Below are 24893 nucleotides of genomic sequence, written 5' to 3'. Positions count from 1 at the left end.
TTTAGGTGGAAAATTTAGGGGTTATGATTTTTAAAAGGTAAGGAGGAAAAAACGAAAGTGCAAAAACTGAAAAACCCTGCGTCGTTAATTGGTTAAATGGATACTCCGGTGGAAAACATACATATATATATATATAATTTTTTTTTTTTTTTTTTTAAATCAACTGGTGCCAGAAAGTTAAAGAGATTTGTAAATGACTTCTATAAAAAAATCTTAATCCTTCCAGTACTTATTAACTGCTGAATACTACAGAGGAAATTATTTTCTTTTTGGAACACAGGGCTCTCTGCTGACATCATGACCACAGTACTCTCTGCTGACATCTCTGTCCATTTTAGGAACTGTCCAGAGCAGCATTTGTTTTCTATGGGGATTTTCTCCTACTCTGGACAGTTCTTAAAATGGACAGAGATGTCAGCAGAGAGCACTGTGGTTATAAAGTCAGCAGAGAGCTCTGTGTTCCAAAAATAAAAGAATTTCCTCTGTAGTATTCAGCAGCAGCACCCTCTGTTTCCTATCATTGAGCCAGTTACTTACCCACTTACACACATTCTCCCCCAGTCCAATCCTTCTCATTTTATGCACCGATCTTTTATGTGGCACCGTATCAAATGCTTTGGAAAAATCCAGATATAGGACATCCAGCGATTCCCCCTGGTCCAGTCTGGAACTCACCTCCTCATAAAAGCTGATCAGGTTATTTTGCCAGGACCGATCCCTCATAAAGCCATGCTGATATGGGGTCATATAGAATCTATTAGAAAACCCTCAAACAATTTACATACAACGGAGGTTAAACTAACAGGCCTATAATTCGAGGGGTCACCTTTTGATCCCTTTTTAAATATTGGCACTACATTTGCCATTCGCCAGTCCTTAAGAACAGTCCCTGTTACTATAGAGTCCCTGAATATTAAAAATAGTGGTCTGTCCATAACATTATTTAATTCCTTTAGAACACAGGGTGAATGCCATCTGGGCCTGGTGACTTGTCTATTTTGATTTTTTGTAGGCGGCACTGTACTTCTTCCTGGGTTAGACAGGTGACCTGTACTGGGGAGTTTACCTTATCACACTGTATTTCACCTGGCATTTCATTTTCCTCTGTGAATACAGTGGAGAAGAATCTGTTTAATATATTTGCTTTTTCCTGATCCCCGTCTATAATTTCTTCCTCATCGTTTTTTAACCCCTTAAGGACGCAGGACGTAAATGTACGTCCTGGTGAGGTGGTACTTAACGCACCAGGACGTACATTTACGTCCTAAGCATAACCGCGGGCATCGGAGCGATGCCCGTGTCATGCGCGGCTGATCCCGGCTGCTGATCGCAGCCAGGGACCCGCCGGCAATGGCCGACGCCCGCGATCTCGCGGGCGTCCGCCATTAACCCCTCAGGTGCCGGGATCAATACAGATCCCGGCATCTGCGGGAGTTCGCGATTAAAATGAACGATCGGATCGCCCGCAGCGCTGCTGCGGGGATCCGATCATTCATAATGCCGCACGGAGGTCCCCTCTCCTTCCTCCGTGCGGCTCCCGGCGTCTCCTGCTCTGGTCTGTGATCGAGCAGACCAGAGCAGGAGATGACCGATAATACTGATCTGTTCTATGTCCTATACATAGAACAGATCAGTATTAGCAATCATGGTATTGCTATGAATAGTCCCCTATGGGGACTATTCAAGTGTAAAAAAAAATGTAAAAAAATGTAAAAGTAAAAGTAAAAAAAAAGTGAAAAATCCCCTCCCCCAATAAAAAAGTAAAACGTCCGTTTTTTCCTATTTTACCCCCAAAAAGCGTAAAAAACATTTTTTATAGACATATTTGGTATCGCCGCGTGCGTAAATGTCCGAACTATTAAAATAAAATGTTAATGATCCCGTACGGTGAACGGCGTGAACGAAAAAAAATTAAAAAAGTCCAAAATTCCTACTTTTTTAATACATTTTATTAAAAAAAAAATTATAAAAAATGTATTAAAAGTTTTTTATATACAAATGTGGTATCAAAAAAAAGTACAGATCATGGCGCAAAAAATGAGCCCCCATACCGCCGCTTATACGGAAAAATAAAAAAGTTATAGGTCATCAAAATAAAGGGATTATAAACGTACTAATTTGGTTAAAAAGTTTGTGATTTTTTTTAAGCGCAACAATAATATAAAAGTATATAATAATGGGTATCATTTTAATCGTATTGACCCTCAGAATAAAGAACACATGTCATTTTTACCAGAAATTGTACGGCGTGAAAACAAAACCTTCCAAAATTAGCAAAATTGCGTTTTTCGTTTTAATTTCCCCACAAAAATAGTGTTTTTTGGTTGCGCCATACATTTTATGATATAATGAGTGATGTCATTACAAAGGACAACTGGTCGCGCAAAAAACAAGCCCTCATACTAGTCTGTGGATGAAAATATAAAAGAGTTATGATTTTTAGAAGGCGAGGAGGAAAAAATGAAAACGTAAAAATGAAATTGTCTGAGTCCTTAAGGCCAAAATGGGCTGAGTCCTTAAGGGGTTAAAAGGGCCTACACTTTCATGCTTTATTTTTGTCATTTATTGCGTCCTTAACATTTTTATTTTCCCATATTGGTTTTCTTTTATTCCTGACCCTTTTGTTCCCATAAAAGGTTTATACATCTTACAGTGAGAACTAAAAATATTCTTAAAAGTCTCCCATTTAGTGTCAGTATTCTTGTTTTGAGGACATTATCTCAATTTATATAGTTAGGGGCTTCTCTGAATTGATCCAACTTTGCCTTCCTAAAGTTCATTGTTTTTGTGGCCCCTCGCGAGATTCCCTTTTTAACCCCTTAAGGACATGCACCGCAAATGTACGGCGCTGCACAGCATCACTTAGCCCACAGCGCCGTACATTTATGGCATGGCTGTGACAGGAGATGCACTCGCTTCATTCCCGGCAGCTGTCAGCAGCCGTGGACCCAGCGGTTGCGCTGATGTCTGCCATTAACCTCTCAGGTGCCGTAATCAATACAGATCACATCATCTGCGGCAGTGCGGCACTTATAATGGCTGATCTGATCGCCCGCGGCACTACCGCAGGGATCAGATCAGCCAAGATGGTGGACGGAAGTCCCCTCACCTGCCTCCGTCCGTCTACCAGTGTCTTCTGCACTGATCTGCCTTCCAGCAGACCAGAGCAGAAGATCGCCGATAATACTGATCAGTGCTATGCCCTATGCATAGCACTAAACAGTATTAGCAGATCGCTATCAAAAAGTCACATATATGCAAATGTGGTACCAAAACAAACTACAGATCATGGCACAAAAAAAAACTTAGCCCTTACACTGAATTTCCTTGAATACGGAAAAATAAGAAAGTTAGAGGTGGTCAAAATAGGGCAATTTTAAAAACATACTGATTTTATAAAAAAAAAAGTTTGAGAATTTTTTAAAAGCAGTACAATAATAGATGTGTGTAACCATGGGTATCCTTTTAACCCCTTAAGGACTCAGGGTTTTTCCGTTTTTGCACTTTCGTTTTTTCCTCCTTACCTTTTAAAAATCATAACTCTTTCAATTTTCCACCTAAAAATCCATATCATGGCTTATTTTTTGCGTCACCAATTCTACTTTGCAGTGACATTAGTCATTTTACCGAAAAATGCACAGCGAAACGGAAAAAAAATCATTGTGCGACAAAATCGAAGAAAAAAACCAATTTTGTAACTTTTGGGGGCTTCCGTTTCTACGCAGTGCATATTTCGGTAAAAATTACACCTTATCATTCTGTAAGTCCATACGGTTAAAATGATACCCTACTTCTATAGGTTTGATTTTGTCGCACTTCTGGAAAAAATCATAACTACATGCAGGAAAATTTATAAGTTTAAAAATGTCATCTTCTGACCCCTATAACTTTTTTATTTTTCCATGTACAGGGCGGTATGAAGACTAATTTTTTGCGCCGTGATCTGAAGTTTTTTATCAGTATGATTTTTGTTTTGATCGGACTTTTTGATCACTTTTTATTCATTTTTTAATGGTATAAAAAGTGACCAAAAATACGCTTTTTTGGACTTTAGAATTTTTTTGCGCATACGCCATTGACCGTGCGGTTTAATTAATGATATATTTTTATAGATCGGACATTTACGCACGTGGCGATACCACATATGTTTATTTATTTATTTTTTTACACTGTTATTTTTTTTCTGGGAAAAGGGGGGTGATTCAAACTTTTATTAGGGAAGGGGTTAAATGACCTTTATTAACATAGGGACCTATAACACTGCACACACTGATCTTTTACACAGATCACAGGCGTGTATTAACACGCCTGTGATCAGTGTTATCGGCGCTTGACTGCTCGTGCCTGGATCTCAGGCACGGAGCAGTCATTCGCCGATCGGACACCGAGGAGGCAGGTAAGGGCCCTCCTGGTGTCCGGTCAGCTGTTCAGGACGCCGCGATTTCACCGCAGCGGTCCCGAACAGCCCGACTGACTAGCCGGGTCACTTTCGCTTTAGAAGCGGCGGTCAGCTTTGACCGCCGCTTCTAAAGGGTTAATACCGCACATCGCCGCGAACGGCGATGTGTGGTATTAGCCGCGGGTCCCAGCCGTTGATGAGCGCCGGGACCGACACGATATGATGCGGGATCGCGGCGCGATCGCGCTTCATATCGCGGGAGCCGGCGCAGGACGTAAATATACGTCCTGCATCGTTAAGGGGTTAATCTTATTGACCCAGAGAATAAATAAAACGTGTAATTTTTACCTTAAAGTGTACAGAGTGAAAATGTATGGGTTTACCATACATTTTACGGTAAAATGAGTGATGTCATTGCAAAGTACAACTGGTCACGCAAAAAACAAGCCCTCATATGGGGCTGGAAATGGAAATATAAAAGAGTTTTTAATTTTAGAAGGTGGGGAGGAAAAAGCAAAAACGCAAAAATAAAATTGGCTGTGTCTTTAAAGGGGTTATCCAGGAAAATACTTTTTTTTATATATCAACTGGCTTCAGACAGTTAAAACAGATTTGTAAATTACTTCTATAAAAAAAAAAAATCTTAAATGGGCACTGTCATGAAATCTAAAAATTGATATGTTGTAGCACTTAAGTACTACAACATATCTCTAATATACTTTATATAAAAAAAAGTGATTTTAAAACTGTTTAAAATCACTTTTAAATTCGGCCACTAGGGGACACCCTCCTAGTGGCCGAATGCATTCGGCAGGGACGTCACTAATGAATTTCGACTCATTGAAGCCTGGCAACGAGTCTGAATTCATTCACTGCGGTGCTCGCTCCCGCCTGTCAATCAGACAGGCGGTAGCGAGCGCTTTAAAGGAAGAGGACGCGCGCAGGCTCTATGGCAAATCTCATTCTATGGCAATGCACCGGCCCTGGCTCCCGGCGACAAGTAAAATAACTGTTCTCAATGCTTATGCTTTTGCAGGGGGGGTAGTGGGTTTAGCGGCGCAGCGGGGCCAGGGGGGTTGCAGGCTGCGCGGCGGGAGCGGGATGTGCGGCCATCACGGTGTTCACCTATACAGTATGCCTCCAGTTGTTTCCCTCCTACAACTACCAGCATGCCCTGACAGCCAATAGATGTCAGGGCAAGCTGGGAGTTGTAGTGGGGAAACAGCTGGAGGGACACTGAATAGGTGAACTAAGGGGGAGGGGGAGTGAGTTGAGCGACGCTCAGCGCGGTCTTCAGACTCGATTTCACATAAAGACAAACTCCTCCCCCTTTTTGTTTTGTCCGATCCTTCCTGAATAGACTATAACCCTGTATGTTGACCACCCGATAATACTTGGTAACATGTTACTCTTATGTCCACTATGGGTGCGTTCACACGTGCGTATTTTCTGACGCATGTGGGAACGTACCCTAAGGTACCCTTAGGTTCACACGTACAGGATCTGCTGCATATTTTTGCTGTGTATTTTGTTCAGCTGATTCTGCTACCCATTGAAGTTAATGGGTAGCAAAATTAGCTGCACAAAATATGCAGCAAAAATATGCAGCAGATCCTGTACATGTGAACGTACCCTAAAGGTCTATCCACACGTACAGGATCTGCTGCATATTTTTGCGGCACATTTTCTGCAGCTGATTTTGCTACCCATTGACATTAACGTGTAGCAAAATCTTAGGGTGTGTTAAGACTAGCGGATCTGCAGCGTATTTTATGCTGCGGATCCGCCGCCGAAGGACCCCTACAGGATGCCTTTAGATGTGACTGCTTAAAGCCGATATGAGAAGACACACTGCTGCGATGTGCGAGTCGCTGTGTATGCGTGGAGTACTTGCACACTTTGCGGCCGCTCCCCCTGCTCCCTGAGCTAGGCAGAGTGCAGCCGCGATATGAGACTATACTGCGCATGTGTGCAGCGACTCGCACATCACAGTGTGTCTGCTCGTATTGCCACACCGAGCAGGCACATCTAAAGGCATCCTGCAGCGGTCTTTCAGCGATGGTTCAGCAGTGTAAAATACGCTGTGGATCCGCTCTTCTGAACTCACCCTTAGGGTATGTTCACACGTGCGTATTTTTGCTGCAGATTTGTTGCTAAAGCATTAGCTGCCCATTGACTTCAATGAGAAACAAAATTTGCCACAGCTAAACTGCAGCAGATCTGCAGCAAGAATACTTACCCTGAGGGTATGTTCACACGTACAGTATCCTGCGCAGATTTGATGCTCAGGATTTTCTGCTGCAGATCTCAATGTAAACAAAATGACTGAGCACAGCTTCTAATTTGCAATTACAAATCCTGCGCATCACATCTGTGCAGGATACTGTACGTGTGAATAGACCCTACATTTGATGCCCAGGATTTTAAGCTATCATTTAGTTTACATTGAACACTGCAGCATGCATCTAAAGCTTTACATTCTATGCACCAGATATGTGCAGGATACTGTATATGTGAACAGACCCTTAGAGCAGATTTGATGTGCAGGATTTTCTGCAGCAGATTTAAATGACTGAACACTGCTTCAAATCCTGCGCATCAAATATGCGCAGGATACTGTACATGTGAGTAGACCCTTAGGGTACGTTCACATGTACATGATCTGCTGCATATTTTCCCTAGCTAATTTTGCTACCCATTAACCTCTTAAGGACGCAGGCCGTATGGATACGCCCTGCATCCCGAGTCCTTAAGGACGCAGGGCGTATCCATACGCCCGTGGGAATTCCGGTCCCCACCGCTAGCCGGTTGGGGACCGGAGCCGGATGCCTGCTGAAATCGTTCAGCAGGCATCCCGGCATATCGCCCAGGGGGGTCATTATGCCCCCCCATGTCGGCGATCGCCGCAGATCGCTGGACAATTCAGTCCAGCGATCTGTGGCGATTCCGGGTCAATCGGGTCTCCAGTGACCCGGTGACCCGGAATTACTGGCTGTTCGGGGCCGTCTCTGACGGCCCCGAACAGCCAGAGCCTGCAGGGGTGAGGTGGCACTGGTGCCACCTCACGATCGCCCTGATTCGTCGGCCGGATTACCGGCCGACCAATCAGGGCGCCTGCTGCGGGCGTCACTCCCGCTCCGCCCCTCTTCCGGAGGGCGTGAGCGGGTGCGGGAAGACGACCCCGGGTGCTGGGGACCCCGATCCCCGGCGTCCATGTTGGGATCGGGGCCCCAGGAGCGACGGCGGCGGCGAGGGACAGCCTGCGATGGAGCAGCAGCAGGAGGTGAGTTACAGCCTCCTGCTGTTGCTTAGCAACAGCTCCCAGCATGCAAAAAGGGCATGCTGGGAGCTGTAGTTATGCAACAGCAGTAGGCAGACCACCACAACTCCCAGCATTCCCTTATGGGCATGCTGGGACTTCTAGTTTTGCAACAGCTGGAGGCACATTTTTTCTATGGAAAAGTGTACCTTCAGCTGTTGTATAACTACAACTCCCAGCTTGCACAAACAGCTAAAGTGCATGCTGGGAGTTGTAGTGGTGCATCTGCTGGTTGCAAAACTACAACTCCCAGCATGCCGTTGGCTGTCGGTGACTGCTGAGAGTTGTAGTTTTGCAACAGCTGAAGGCACACTGGTTGTGAAACTTAGTGTTTTGTTTTTTTACCTAACTCAGTGTTTCACGACCGGTGTGCCTCCAGCTGTTGCAAACTACAACTCCCAGCAGTCACCTTACACCATGCACCGTACATGCTGGGAGTTGTAGTTTTGCAACAGCTGGAGGCACACTGGTTTTGAAACACTGAGTAAGGTCACAAACTCCATGATACATAACCAGTGTGCCTACAGCTGTTGCAAAAATAAAACTCTCAGCATGTACAGTCTGTCAGCGCATGCTGGGAGTTGTAGTTTTGCAACAGCTGGATGTCCCCCCCAATGTGAATGTACAGGGTACACTCACATGGGCGGAGGCTTACAGTAAGTATCGGGCTGCAAGTTTGAGCTGCAGCAAATTTTCTGCAACAGCTCAAACTGCCAGCGAGAAACTACTGTGAACCCCCGCCCGTGCGACTGTACCCTAAAAACACTACACTACACTACCACAAAAAATAAAATAAAAAGTAAAAAACACTACATATACACATACCCCTACACAGCCCCCCTCCCCTCCCCAATAAAAATGAAAAACGTCTGGTACGCCACTGTTTCCAAAACGGAGCCTCCAACTGTTGCAAAACAACAACTCCCAGTATTGTCGGACAGCCGTTGACTGTCCAGGCATGCTGGGAGTTTTGCAACAGCTGGAGGCACCCTGTTTAGGAATCACTGGCGTAGAATACCCCTATGTCCACCCCTATGCAATCCCTAATTCAGGCCTCAAATGCGCATGGCGCTCTCACTTTGGAGCCCTGTCGTATTTCAAGGCAACAGTTAAGGGTCACATATGGGGTATCGCCGTACTCGGGAGAAATTGGGCTTCAAATTTAGGGGGGTATTTTCTGCTTTTACCCTTTTTTTAAATGTAAAGTTTTTGGGAAAAGAAGCATTTTAGGTAAAAAAAATTTTTTATTTTGTTTACATATGCAATAGTCGTGAAACGCCTGTAGGGTATTAAGGTTCACTTAACCCCTTGTTACATTCCCCGAGGGCTCTAGTTTCCAAAATGGTATGCCATGTGTTTTTTTTTTTGCTGTCCTGGCACCATAGGGGCTTCCTAAATGCGGCATGCCCCCAGAGCAAAATTTCCTTCAAAAAAGCCAAATGTGACTCCTTCTCTTCTGAGACCTGTAGTGCGCCAGCAGAGCACTTTTCCCCCCCATATGGGGTGTTTTCTGAATCGGGAGAAATTGGGCTTCAAATTTTGGGGGGGTATTTTCTGCTATTACCCTTTTTAAAAATGTAAAACATTAGGGAAACCAAGCATTTTAGGTAAAAAAATTTTTTTTTTTTTTACATATGCAAAAGTTGTGAATCACCTGTGGGGTATTAAGGTTCACATTACCCCTTGTTACGTTCCCCGAGGGGTCTAGTTTCCAAAATGGTATGCCATGTGGGGTTTTTTGCTGTTCTGGCACCATAGAGGCTTCCTAAAGGTGACATGCCCCCCAAAAACCATTTGACGCTCATTCCCTTCTGAGCCCTCTACTGCGCCCGCCGAACACTTTACATAGACATATGAGGTATGTGCTTACTCGAGAGAAATTGGGCTACAAATACAAGTAAAAATTTTCTCCTTTTTACCCCTTGCAAAAATTCAAAAATTGGGTCAACAAGAACATGCGAGTGTAAAAAATGAAGATTGTGAATTTTCTCCTTCACTTTGCTGCTATTCCTGTGAAACCCGTAAAGGGTTAAAACGCTTACTGAATCTCATTTTGAATACTTTCGGGGGTGCAGTTTTTATAATGGGGTCATTTATGGGGTATTTCTAATATGAAGACCCTTCAAATCCACTTCAAACCTGAACTGGTCCCTGAAAAAAAGCGAGTTTCAAAATTTTGTGAAAAATTGGAAAATTGCTGCGGAACTTTGAAGCCCTCTGATGTCTTCCAAAAGTAAAAACACGTCAATTTTATGATGCAAACATAAAGTAGACATATTGTATATGTGAATTAAAAAAAAATTATTTGGAATATCCATTTTCCTTACAAGCAGAGAGCTTCAAAGTTAGAAAAATGCAAAATTTTCAAATTTTTCATCAAATTTTGGGATTTTTCACCAAGAAAGGATGCAAGTTACCAAAAAATTTTACCACTACGTTAAAGTAGAATATGTCACGAAAAAACAATCTCGGAATCAGAATGATAACTAAAAGCATTCCAGAGTTATTAATGTTTAAAGTGACAGTGGTCAGATTTGCAAAAAATGGCCGAGTCCTTAAGGTGAAAAAGGGCTCAGTCCTTAAGGGGTTAAAGTCAATGAGTAGCAAAATCAGCTGCACAAAATAAGCAGCAAAAATATGCAGCAGATCCAGTACGTGTGAATGTACCCTTGGGGTGCATTCACACGTGCATATTTTTGCTGCAGATTTTGCTGCCCATTGACTTCAATGGGTAGCAAAATCTGCAGTAAAAAATAAGCACATGTGAATGTACCCTTAAAAGGTTTATTTCCACCTCAAAGGGATTGCATATTATTAGGATATGCCATCACTTGACTATCATTAGTCATGATTAAACCTCTTAGGCCCCCACAAATAGCAAGAATAAAAGGGGACACAACATTGTTGTTGCACTGCTTCAACTTCCCCGATTTTCCCTGAACATTGGTTTTGGGAACCACAACATGGCCCCATTTACTTGAATGGAGCGGACTGCAGGTCTCTGCACTGCCAGGTGACTGGTAAAAGTGTTGTTCAAGGAAAAACTCAGAAGGGGATACTGCAATAAGTCAGTTTTGTATTCCCTTAATTCTTGCAATTGGTTGGGGTAGCAGAGGTTGGACCTGACCAATCATACAGGGATATCATATCCTAGTGAAAACAACTATAACTATAAATTTTTGTGTTCAACTTTTCATACTTGCAGCAACAGATTATAAAGATATTCACTTTGATCAATTATTAACATTATTATTTATTATTTAAAATGATCTGAAAACTGGTAATAAACAAATAATAATTTGCATACCGTCACATGGTGTCTTTAATTCCTTTAGCAGCGATGGAACACTGTCCAGCGGTATATAATCCTTGCAGAGCTCTTTGCGCCTCTCAGCCTGTGACATACTCAGAAGACGCTCTATAAAACAAGACATTGATGTTACCATTCTTATAATACAATCTAAAAGGAGCACCAATCTGTATATAAAAACTGCAACTGTCACGAGAACAGGAAAAAGAAAAGTTAAAACATGGCACCAAATCTGCTTGACACAAAATACAGAAAAGTGTAATGCTGACATTTCATCAATAATTCATTAAGAAAACATGCTCCAAATATTTAATTGCTTATTTTCTTTCGAGTGGAAATACTTCAATTTAAAAAATAATTTAAGATGAACTGCAATGTAACAAAATAACTTCTAGACTGCTGGGAAAATAGAGAGAAAAGAAAAGCGGGCAGCACAACCGGGTTGACTGTGGTGCTAGCTGGTTGACTCGGTCCCAAGTCCCAAAAATATATGTATAAAAACAGCAGCACTCCAGGATATAAGTGAATAATGTGTGGCTTTATTCACCAAAACATCAGAGATTGCGACGTTTCAGCCTTCTCACAAGGCCTTTGTCAAGCAGTGATAAGTACAAAGTGTGTGATATTTATATCATACAAGTGTGACTCAATTAGTGACGTCATATGTTTACAAATGAGTATCAACACAAACACAATGACAATATGATCATAGGTGGACAGACAAATTACAAACACTGCATATACATCAGATGTCTGCCACGTATGAAAAAATACTTAACAAACTTTAACACAATATTCATAAAGTCCATATAAGCAATGTGCATAATGGCGTGATGAGTGTACCTTCTGGTGGAGGCGGAGTCCCGGCACATGTGGCGCACACCGGAGCTAGTGGAAACGCTGTACGGGATGGTGCAATGGCGTTTGCACCGTTTCCGGTCTAAAGGCGTACGCCCAAACGGCATGGAAGGGCGCATGCGCGAGTGGCTCCACATGGACCTTTTGTTTACATACGTCACTTCCGCCTTTAGACCGGAAACGGTGCAAACGCCATTGCACCATCCCGTACAGCATTTCCACTAGCTCCGGTGTGCGCCACATGTGCCGGGACTCAGCCTCCACCAGAAGGTACACTCATCACGCCATTATGCACATTGCTTATATGGACTTTATGAATATTGTGTTAAAGTTTGTTATGGATTTTTTCATACGTGGCAGACATCTGATGTATATGCAGTGTTTGTAATTTGTCTGTCCACCTATGCTCATATTGTCATTGTGTTTGTGTTGATACTCATTTGTAAACATATGACGTCACTAATTGAGTCACACCTGTATGATATAAATATCACACACTTTGTACTTATCACTGCTTGACAAAGGCCTTGTGAGAAGGCTGAAACGTCGCAATCTCTGATGTTTTGGTGAATAAAGCCACACATTATTCACTTATATCCTGGAGTGCTGCTGTTTTTATACATATACTGCTGGGAAAATAGATAGAAATGGGCCATTTTTTTTAAGCATAGGTGAATGCCATCACATATCAGACTGGGGAAAAATGTTGGGCACTCAAAATACACCATAGTCCTATATTTGGGGTGGCTAGGTGAAGTGGGATATGCCTGATGTAATTTATGAGCCCTCAAATAAGAACTGCCCCATAACTTTGAAGTGCCAACTCTCATTGCAGATAATGGCATAGCCTAAAGACTTAGACACTAAATCCTATTGTGTAGTGGTAAATTACTGACCGCTTAGATACAGCTAAACAATAAATTATCTTGTACAGTGCGCCAGTCTCTCACACAGTGCAGGACACACACCCTGTTGATAAATCTGACATAGGGGTATCTGCAGCACTGGTGAAGAGAGCGCGGGCGGCTGAGATGCAGGCTGGCCACCACGCTGAAGGAAGCAATACATGTACGGAGGGTTTGCGGAGGCACAGGGGTGCTGTACAGACACCTGGCAGGCCGCTGGCGAATAATAAGGTGCTACCAAAACAGTGCAAGGATCTTAGGGACCCCGGGTTCTTGTTGCGTTATCTCTTTAATTAATTAATTAATTAGGATGTCAAGATACTTAGCAAATCTAGCTGACCGTTTATATGCTTCATGCCAGCTCTGATTGGGACTCACCAAGTGGGGTTTATCAGAAACCGATCAGCCACCATGAAACTGGGAACAGTTCTAGCAGTTCTTGACTGGCTGCAGCACCAGCCCCTTCTAGGAAAACGACCCATCTTCACATTGCCGTTGGACTATGCTATTCGAAGTTCTGTCGGCAATCCGGTGTAATAAAAAAAACTGTATCCCTGTAGCAGAATGTGACCCTTCACACAGGGACACCATTTTCTGCATTACAGCCGGCTCCCTCTCTGCTTTACAGCCGGCTTCCTAATCCTAACTCCTATCCCTAATCCTAACCCCTAATCCTCATACTAACCCCTAACCCTAATCCTAACCCCTAATCACCTCCCCTAACAGCAATCAGCACTAAGGAGGGCTGAGAGAGCTGAGCTCAGGTCACATTCGGCTACGGGTCACAGTTTTTTTCACTTCACCGGCCAGAAGAACGAGAGTTTAGCGGAGAAAAAAAACATAGTGCAAGCTCTATTCTTTTCTCCGCTACAATCCTGTAAAATTACTGGGCCACCGACGGACCCCATGCAAGTGAATGGGGGCAGTCGGAACACGGCTGTAGCTGTTTGCATCCGACCAATTTCAGGGTCCGATCGGCTAAAAAAGAAGGAGCAGATCGGACCATTAAACGGGTCAGATTCAAACTGCCATGTGAACCTAGCCTTACTGGCCTTGGATGCCAAAAAAGCTTTTGAGAACATCCGCTGGGACTGACTGGGCTGGACCACACAGGACTTCACGGCTCTTTTCATAAATACCTACCCGGAGTTTACAGGGCACCCATGGCTAGAGTTTACACACCAGGTATCCTCTCGGCTCCCTTTCCATTATTCAAGGGGACTAGGCAAGGGTTCCCTCTGTCGCCCCTCCTCTTCAATCTCGCAGTGGAACCCTTAGCTAAGTCTCTGCTGAACTCAGACATTTACTCGGGCATAAAAAAGGTGGGGAAAAGGAGGTAAAACTAACCATGTTCACAGATGACTTACTGCTTTTTCTCGACAAACTGGGATAGTCATTACGGGGCATTATGGATCATTTGCAGGTTTTTTTTTTAGGGTACAAAGTGAACATTGCTAAATATGAATTGCTCCGTCTGAGGGCCTCCCCGCCACATTGGCTCCCTGAAGTAATGGGACTAGGTATTAGAATCGCCTCCTCCTCCGTTACCTACTTAAGCATCAAGGTAAGCAGAACCTCAGACAGGATATACAATTAAAATTTTTCCACCTCTGCTTTCCAAATTCGAACAGTGCTGCAGAGTTTTGGGGCCTTCCACTCACCTTTATGGGCAGATGCCACCTGGTTTAGATGGTCATCTTCTCCAGTCTTCTATACCCCCTGCAGACCTTACCCCTGTTGCTGAGACATGAGGATGTACGTAAACTAAATTCGGCCTTTACTAAATTCATATGGGCAGATAAAAGACCATGCATTGCGCTCCATCAACTTATGCTTGTTAAAAATGATGGGGGACTTAAATTTCCCAAGTTTGAGAGGATACAATCTGTCATGCTTATTCATATTTGTTGTTGACTGGATTCATGGATCCTCCTTTAATGCCATATGTGACTTAGAGAATGCATTGATGGCCTCGTGGGAACTGACTGCCCTCCTCCACACCTCTTATTCCAACTTGCCTTCCTTGGTGAAGTGCTCGACCCTTCTAAGGGAAACGGTGGTGGCATGAAAGGAGGTCCAGAAACTATTTAATCTTCCTTTCCTTGTGTCCTCATGTCTTCTTTCAGCCGAACACTAGGAAATCCCCAGGGCATCCCTTCCCAAGTTTACACTATCTGGGTGGACAAGGGCCTTAGCACGGTCCGTCACAGACAAGCCTTACAAATATTGGTTCTCCCCACAATTCCTGCAGTCCAAGTATGAACTGACATCCTCCCATACTATCTTTAAACCAAATATATATTTGTTCTTCACAAAACGATTAAGAAATCATTCTGGACACAGAGTCCCAGGAACAACTTTCCATTTCTACTATATACCAGGCCCTTAGATGAGTTTCCCCTTAAAAAATAGACCCAGCTACCTTATTCTCCTCTTGGACCACATAGAAGCAGGAGAAGATATCTCAAAAGGTTTTCTATGGGACTGGAACATTGTCTGACTCTGTATTATCAAAGAGCGATGGCGCGATACTTATTACAAACTAGCACATAAGGCCCAAAGGGGTTTAACATCCTCCAGACTTCCCAGATAGGATTACGGCTTGCCCTAAATGCTCTATCCCATTGACTAACTTATGGCATTAAGTGTGGACTTTCTCTTTCACTGCAGCTTATTGGTGCCTAATTCTTTGTTATGTTAGAGATACCTGGGATTTGACTTTGCCTTGCACTCCAAAAGCCTTACTTTTCCATCAGTTTAGACCCCCGGAACCAGGCCAAACAGTCCTTCCTAAGGTGCCTCAAACTATCCATATTGTCATCCTAGTAGCACTAAGATGTCTATTTGCTTCCTGGTTATCAGCCTCTACCCCTACACTTTCAATGATAATCACACAACTTTAACTGCTTTACAGGATAGAGAGGGCAGACACAAAATGTCACAAACCAAAACTAGAAAATATTTTGGGCAGGGCTCAACCAAATAAATTACATATGGGTGCTGCCCAAGTGTTTAAGAAGTTCAACAACAGAACCAATTATGTAAAATATTAACCCCTTAAGGACCAAGGGCGTACAGGTACGCCTTTGCTCCCTGGTACTTCAGGACCAAGGGCGTACCTGTACGCCCGTGGGAATTTCGGTCCCCGCCGCGCGCCGGGCGGGGATCGTGCCGGGGTGACTGCTGATATCTATCAGCAGACACCCCGCGCAAATGCCCAGGGGGGTTATTAGACCCCCCCCCATGTCGGCGATTGGCGCAAATCGCAAGTGAATTCACACTTGCGATTTGCGCCGATTCCGGGTCATACGGGTCTATGGTGACCCGGAATAGAAGGGGGATCGCGGGTGTCCTAGACACCCACGATCCCCCTGTAGCGATAGGAGTGAGGTGGCAGGGTTGCCATCCCTCCTATCTCTGCTATTGGTGGTCTAGACGCGACCACCAATAGCAGATCGGGGGCGGAGGGGTTTACTTTAGGTTTCCCCGTCCTGCCCACCCACAATAGGCGGGGCAGGACGGGGAAACAGACAGGGACCGGCACCGAAGATCCACTTACCCATCGGCGACGGCAGCGGCGACGATCAGCGGCGGCAGCGGCCGACGATCGGCGGAAGAAGAGGACCGCAACGCAGCTCCCTGGATCCAACGGAAGCCGGCGAGTTACTTAGCAACATCTGGAGGGCTACAGTCTGAGACCACTATAGTGGTCTCTAAACTGTAACCCTCCAGATGTTGCAAAACTACAACTCCCAGCATGCCCAGAGAGCTGTTTAGGCTTGCTGAGAGTTACAGTTTTGCAACAGCTGGAGGTCTACAGTTTGAGACCATTGCAAAGTGATCTCTATACTGTGCACCTCCAGATCTTGCAAAACTACAACTCCCAGCATGCCCAGACAGCAGTTTGCTGTCTGGGCATGCTGGGAGTTGTAGTTTTGCAACATCTGGAGGTCCACAGTTTGGAGACCACTATGCAGTGGTCTCTAAACTATAGCTCTACAGATGTTGCAAAACTGCAACTCCCAGCAAGCCTAAACAGCAAACAGCTGTCTCTGCATGCTGGGAGTTGTAGTTGCGATCCCTCCAGCTGTTGCATAACTACATCTCCCAGCATGCCTTTTGGCGATCAGTACATGCTGGGAGTTGAAGTTTTGCAACAGCTGGAGGCACACTGGTTGGAAAATACTGAGTTAGGTAACAGAACCTAACTGAAGGTTTTCCAACCAGTGTGCCTCCAGCTGTTTCAAAAGTACAACTCCCAGCATGCACGGTCTGTCAGTACATGCTAGGAGTTGTAGTTTTGAAACAGCTGGAGGTTTGCCCCCCCCCCCATGTGAACGTACAGGGTACATTCACACTGGCGGGTTTACAGTAAGTTTTCTGCTTCAAGTTTGGGCTGTGGCAAATTTTTCACCGCAGCGCAAACTCCTAGCGGTAAATTCACTGTAAACCCGCCAGTGTGAATGTACCCTAAAAACACTACACTACACTTACACATAATAAAGAGTAAAACACAACATATACACCCCCTTACACTGTCCCCCTAATAAAAAATAAAAAACGTATTGTACGGCAGCGTTTCCAAAACAGAGCCTCCAGCTGTTGCAAAACAACAACTCCCAGCATTTCCGGACAGCCACTGACTGTCCAGGCATGCTGGGAGTTTAGCAACAGCTGGAGGCACCCTGTTTGGGAATCACTGGCGTAGAATACCCCTATGTCCACCCCTGTGCAATCCCTAATTTAGTCCTCAAATGCGCATGGCGCTCTCTCACTTCAGAGCCCTGTCGTATTTCAAGGAAACAGTTTAGTGCCACATATGGGGTATCTCCGTACTCGGGAGAAATTGCTTTACAAATTTTGGGGGCTTTTTTTCCTTTTACCCCTTATGAAAAAGAAAAGTTGGGGTCTACACCAGCCTGTTAGTGTAAAAAAAAAATTTTTTTTACACTAACATGCTGGTGTTGTCCTTTACTTTTTATTTTCACGGGAGGTAAAAGGAAAAAAAGACCCCCAAAATTTGTAACGCAATTTCTCCTGAGTACGGAGATACCCCATATGTGGGCGTAAAATGCTCTGCGGACGCACAACAAGGCTCAGGATTGAGAGTGCACCATGTACATTTGAGGCCTAAATTGGTGATTTGCACAGGGGTGGCTGATTTTACAGTGGTTCTGACATAAACACAAAACAATAAATACAGACATGTGACCCCATTTTGGAAACGACACCCCTTACGGAATGTAACAAGGGGTATAGTGAGCCTGAACACCCCATAGGTGTTTGACAAATTTTCATTAAAGTTGGATGGGAAAGTGAAAAAAAAAAAAATTTCTCACTAAAATGCTGGTGTCACCTTAAATTTTTCATTTTCACAAGGGAAAATAAAAAAAAGCCCCCAAAATTTGTAACCCAATTTCTTCTGAGTAAGAGCATACCCCATATGTGGATGTAAAGTGCTCTATGGGTGCACTACAATGCTCAGAAGAGAAGGAGCGCCATTGGGATTTTGAAGAGAAAATTTGTCCGGAATTGAAGGCCACTTGTGTTTACAAAGCCCCCATGGTACCAGAACAATGGACCCCCCCCATATGTGACCCCATTTTGGAAACTACACCCCTCATGTAATGTAATAAGGGGCGCAGTGAGCATTTACGCCCCACAGGTGTCTGACAGATTTTTGGAACAGTGATCCGTGAAAATGAAAAATGTAATTTTCCATTTGCACAGCCCACTGTCCCAAAGATCTGTCAAACGCCAGTGGGGTGTAAATGCTCACTGCACCACTTATTAAATTCTGTGAGGGGTGTAGTTTCCAAAATGGGGTCACATGTGGGGGGGGGTCCACTGTTCTGGCACCACGGGGGGCTTTGTAAATGCACATGGCCCCTGACTACCATTCCAAACGAATTCTCTTTCCAAAAGCTCAATGGTGCTCCTCCTCTTCTGAGCATTGTAGTTCGCACGTAGTGCACTTCAGGTCCACTTATGGGGTACCTCCATACTCAGAAGAGATGGGGTTACAAATTTTGGGGGGTATTTTCTGCTATTAACCCTTGCAAAAATGTGAAATTTGGGGGGAAACACACATTTTAGTGAAAAAAAAATATTTTTTTTTACATATGCAAAAGTTGTGAAACCCGTATGGGGTATTAAGGCTCACTTTATTCCTTGTTACGTTCCTCAAGGGGTCTAGTTTCCAAAATGGTATGCCATGTGGTTTTTTTTTTGCTGTTCTGGCACCATAGGGGCTTCCTAAATGCAACATGCCCCCCAAAAAGCATTTCTGAAAAACGTACTCTCCAAAATCCCCTTGTCGCTCCTTCGCTTCTGAGCCCTCTACTGCGCCCGCCGAACACTTTACATAGACATATGAGGTATGTGCTTACTCGAGAGAAATTGGGCTACAAATATAAGTATACATTTTCTCCTTTTACCCCTTGTAAAAATTCAAAAATTGGGTTTACAAGAACATGCGAGTGTAAAAAATAAAGATTGTGAATTTTCTCCTTCACTTTGCTGCTATTTCTGTGAAACACCTAAAGGGTTAAAACACTTACTGATTGTCATTTTGAATACTTTGGGGGGTGTAGTTTTTATAATGGGGTCATTTGTGGGGTATTTCTAATGGGAAGACCCTTCAAATCCACTTCAAACCTGAACTGGTCTCTGAAAAAAAGCGAGGTTCAAAATTTTGTGAAAAATTGGAAAATTGCTGCTGAACTTTGAAGCCCTCTGGTGTCTTCCAAAAGTAAAAACACGTCAATTTTATGATGCAAACATAAAGTAGACATATTGGAAATGTGAATAAAATAAAAAAATATTTTGAATATCCATTTTCCTTACAAGCAGAGAGCTTCAAAGTTAGAAAAATGCTAAATTTTCAAATTTTTCATCAAATTTTGGGATTTTTCACCAAGAAAGGATGCAAGTTACCACAAAATTTTACCACTATGTTAAAGTAGAATATGTCACGAAAAAACAATCTCGGAATCAGATTGATAACTAAAAGCATTCCAGAGTTATTAATGTTTAAAGTGACAGTGGTCAGATGTGCAAAAAACGCTCTGGTCCTAAGGTGTAAAATGGCCTGGTCCTTAAGGGGTTAAATTTTATTTAACATATATCAAAAATGTAAGATATACTGTACATTTAAAAATACAGTGGGAAATAGTAAAATTGAGGCACTGAAATGACAACTACAGAAAAGTGGAGGTGGTATGAGAGGCACAGACATGGAGTACAGGGAGTTATGATCAATGAATTACTCAGATAACTCAGTACAAAGTCACAAGTGATGGTATAATCACAAACATTAGCAAAAGAGTGATACAAGAAATTTGCAGAATCAGAATACAGGGTGGGCCATTTATATGGATAATATACAATTTTAGGGACAAGCCCCTCAGGACGGCCCTAAACTAGAGACTACCTCAGTCTAAGTTAAAACTTAGCTTTTATTATTGCTAGTAAAACTTAACAAAAAAGTGCTCTGGTACCTAAAGTGAAAACTAATCTTTAAAATTTACGGTCACTAATTCTGCATGCACTTTGAGTGCTAGTATTTGCTACCACTTATTCACACAAGCTTACAGTGTGTGGTGGTTGTCAGCGCTGCTGCGCCTGACACCACTCACAACCACACTGAACTACTGTTTATTCAACTATTATGTGCTGCTCTAGTGCCACCATTAAAAGCATATCACCTCAGCTTGTGGATACACCTTAAAAGATGGGAATGGTTGGTGATATTAACTTCCTGTTTGTGGCACATTAGTATATGTCAGGGGGGAAACTTTTCAAGATGGGTGGTGACCATGGTGGCCATTTTGAGGTCGGCCATTTTGAATCCAACTTTTGTTTTTTCAATAGGAAGAGGGTCATATGACAACAAACTTATTGGGAGTTTCACAAGAAAAACAATGATGTGCTTGGTTTTAACATAACTTTATTCTTTCATGAGTTATTTACAGTTATTTACAGTTATTTTTAAGTTCTGAACACTTATAAAATGTGTTCAATGTGCTGCCCATTGTGTTGGATTGTCAATGCAACCCTCTTCTCCCACTCTTCATACACTGATAGCAACACCGCAGGAGAAATGCTAGCACAGGCTTCCAGTATCCGTAGTTTCAGGTGCAGCAGAACGGGCAAAACAAAAACTGGAACAGGACCCTCAGTTTACGCAGAAGATTTTGTTCAGTGATGAGGCAAACTTTTATGTGAATGGTGAAGTTAACAAACAAAACCACAGCTATTGGTCTGACACTAACCCACATTGGATAGATCCCTCCAAGACTGCTGGAACACAAAAATTGATGGTATGGTGTGGTATATGGGGTGCAAAGATAGTGGGGCCTTTCTCTATCAATGGAAACCTCAAGGCCACTGGATATGTGAAATTGCAACATGATGATGTGCTTCCCTCTTTATGCACTGAAGCTGAACGTTCCCTGAGTTTTTCCAGCAAGATGGTGAATCACCACATTATGGGTGTCAGGTCCGAGCATTCCTAGATGAACAGTTTCCTGGAAAGTGGATTGGTCGTCGTGGGCCAGTTGAATGGCCCCCAAGGTCTCCCACTCTGACCCCCTTAGACTTTTATCTTTGGGGTCATCTGAAGGCAATTGTCTATGCTGTGAAGATACAAGATGTGCAGCACCTGAAATTTCGGATACTGGAAGCCTGTGCTAGCATTTCTCCTGCGGTGTTGCTATCAGTGTGTGAAGAGTGGGAGAAGAGGGTTGCATTGACAATCCAACACAATGGGCAGCACATTGAACACATTTTATAAGTGGTCAGAAACTTGTAAATAACTCATGAAAGAATAAAGTTATGTTAAAACAAAGCATATCATTGTTTTTCTTGTGAAATTCCCAATAGGTTTGATGTGTCACATGACCCTCTTCCTATTGAAAAAACAAAAGTTGGATTCAAAATGGCCGACTTCAAAATGGCCGCCATGGTCACCACCCATCTTGAAAAGTTTCCCCCCCTCACATATACTAATGTTCCACAAACAGGAAGTTAATATCACCAACCATTCCAATTTTATTACGGTGTATCCATATAAATGGCCGACACTGTAGATCATAAATCAAAAGCTGAGCATATAAAGATAACAGCTAAGTGACAATGAAACATCCTGCCATGTGTGCTGTCAACCTACCAGTTCACACCCCAACGTACATTTCGCTTGTGCTTCATCAGGGGACGTGACGAAGCACAAGACAAAACGTACATTGGGATTGGAGCTGGTAAGTTGGCAGCACACATGGTGGGTTGTTTCTTTGTCTCTTAGGCTACTTTCACACTGAGTATTCGTCCGTTATTAATAATCTGTTTTCTATATAAAAACGGATGTATAATAACAGAAGAAATAACGGGTGCTAACGGCTGAACAACGTCTGTCAAAATAATGGGCATATTCATCCATTAAGATCCGCTATAACATCCGCCACATACGGCCGTATTAACACCTATGCCTACAGACTCCCACAGCCGGGACTACTAATAATCCCATCATGGAACATACTTGTTTCCATGATGGGAGTAGTAGTTCCCCAGCTTCGGGAGTCTGCCGGTGGCTGGGGAGGCTTCATTAGTGTTTGTACTACTACCCCCTTCATGGAACAAACTCTGTTCCATGATGGGGGTTGTAGTAGAGGGGCTGAGGGATTGATCGCACCGGGTCTCATTTCTGCGACCCGATGCGATTAGAAGTTTTTAAAACAGGAGAGTGGGCGGCATGCGTGGGCGGATGTACAATGTATTTTACTTTCATTTTTAAATTACCCGCCGGGAGCCCTGAATGGTCGGTACTGAGGAGCCATTCAGGGCTGCAGGGTTTTTACACTTCAGTGTGTCCCCTTAAGTATATTCATTTTATTGCCCCCATGTGTATATGTATGATTCCCCCCTTGCCTGCTGCTCAGGCATCTTCTCATCTTCTAGCACTGTCACAGTTGTATATAGATGCGCTGCGGGGATCAGACATATATCCATATGTCTGGCCCCCACAGCGCTTCTATAATCCTATGCCCCCCACAGCGCATTTATATAGGTATTGTCCCCTGCTGCCCATGTTTACTTGTCCCATATGCGCTGGGGAGGCATAGGATTATAAAAGCGTTTTCTGGCCCCCACAGTGCTTCTATGTACATATGCCGCCGCAGCGCTATGAAAGACAAGTAAACTTTCAGCAGCGCATCGGGCCAGCCAGATGCGCTGCCAATAGAATACTTATCGGGGGGGGGGGGGGGGAATATATACAAACATGCGCTGTAGTGGACAATACCTATATAAATGCGCTGCGGGGAGGAAAATATATACACACATGCGCTGCCGGGGACAATACCAATATAAATGCGCTGCGGGGGGCATATGATTGCGCTGCGGGGGACAATACCTATATAAATGCGCTGCGGGGGGGGGGGGATAGACACAGTGCAGCAGGGGGCAAGATATATAGAAGCGCTGCGGGGGACAGACATATACCCACCCCCAGCGATTCTATATATCTTTCCCCACCGCAGCGCTTCTATTTGAAAAACCCCGCCGGGAACCCTGAATGGCTCCTCAGTACCGGCCATTCAGGGCTCTCGGTGGGGAATTTAAAAATGAAAGTAAAATACATCGTACATCGCAGGGGAGTGGAGCATGCTGCCCGCTCCCTTTTTAATAACTTCTAGTCGCAACATGGATCAACCCCGATCATGGAACAGACTAACACTAATGTAACCTCCCCAGCCACCGGCAGACTCCCGCAGCCGGGGAATTACTACTCCCAACATGGAAAAATATCTGTTCCATGATGGGAGTAGTAGTAGTCCCTCAGCACTGCAGGAGTCTGCTGTCACCTCTTCTGAGCATGCTCAGAAGTAATAACGGATATTATAAACCAGGTGGAAACGGATGACATAAAGGCTCATCCGTTTGCAAATTTCTTGCATCACTCTTTTGCTAATGTTTGTGATTATACCATCACTTGTGATTGTATTGAGTGACTTATGTTATCTTATTCATTGATCATAACTCCCTGTACTTCATGTATAAGTGCCTCTCATACCACCTCCACTTTTCTGTAGTTATCATTTCAGATTTTACTATCTCCCCACTGTATTTTTAAAATGTCTTACTTTTTAATATATTTTAAATAAAATTGAATATTTTACATAATTGTTTCTGTTGTTGGTGTATATCTCTGGAGTGAACCAATTGTGGCTTCTTCCTGACAGCCAGCTTTATGGTGGAGGTATTTATGTTTAAGAAGTTCCACAATTAGAAAACAAAAAAATAAAAAATATGCACACACACTTGTATTTTGGGTTTTGTTAATACACAAAAAAAATGAAATAAAATACAAAAAAAAAAGGGGGGGGGGAATCATATAGGAAATAGTGCTCACACAAATCTACACAGATTGACTGAACCTTCTGAATAGCAATCTGCTGCATGTGTTTTATTTTAATTTTTTTTGTACACCCCTTGTCCACGTTATCTAGCTCTAGTTTTTTCATAAGCATTCTACTGCACTTCAATTAGCTTGATTTGCTTGCAACTAAAAATGTATAATAAAAGACTAATTGAGAAGCTATTTCTATAGCATAATACTAATAGTACACAAGAATCACGGGGCGTGACGTCACGAGGGGGCAGGCGTGAACACTGAAGCCCGCACTCAGCGTTCAGAACTCAATGTTCCGAATGCTGGGTAGCGGAGTAACCCTTTAAAAGGCTTTATTTTATTTATTTATTTTTTAAGAGCTGTAGACTCCGTTTAATAGCTGTTAAGACATGTTCACACAGACAAAAATCATGTGTCTATAATCAGCCTCAAAATACAGCTACCTAAAGACTTGAGGCTTTTTGATATTTTAGAGATTTTTTTTACTATACAGGCTGGCTATGGTCTCAAAAAAAAAAAGCAGGAGTTTAGCAGTTTTTGGAGTCACTTTGCATGAAAAAACCAAGTCAACATGCACAAAAACCTCTAAAAAAAAAAAAAAAAAAAAAAAAAAAAAAAAAAAATACAAATGTTTTTTTCATTCTTCCGCTAATTTCAATGGGAGAAAATCACGCTGCTTTACCAGAATCTTACCA

General features: G+C 43.2%; 1 protein-coding gene across 1 annotated transcript in view; it reads right to left on the bottom strand.

Annotated features, from left to right (window-relative positions):
* MACROD2 (mono-ADP ribosylhydrolase 2) overlaps positions 1-24893 on the bottom strand; it is a 2467642-nt gene that overhangs the window by 2410705 nt on the left and 32044 nt on the right. Inside the window, exon 2 of the mRNA XM_056567894.1 lies at positions 11026-11136. Coding sequence (XP_056423869.1) covers positions 11026-11136 — 111 coding nt within the window. The remainder of the gene's footprint in view (positions 1-11025; positions 11137-24893) is intronic.

Source organism: Hyla sarda, chromosome 3 (assembly GCF_029499605.1).
Source record: "Hyla sarda isolate aHylSar1 chromosome 3, aHylSar1.hap1, whole genome shotgun sequence".
Classification (NCBI taxonomy): Eukaryota; Metazoa; Chordata; class Amphibia; order Anura; family Hylidae; genus Hyla; species Hyla sarda.
The sequence above is the reverse complement of the archived record's forward strand: the minus strand, read 5'-3'. Positions and strand labels throughout refer to the sequence as shown.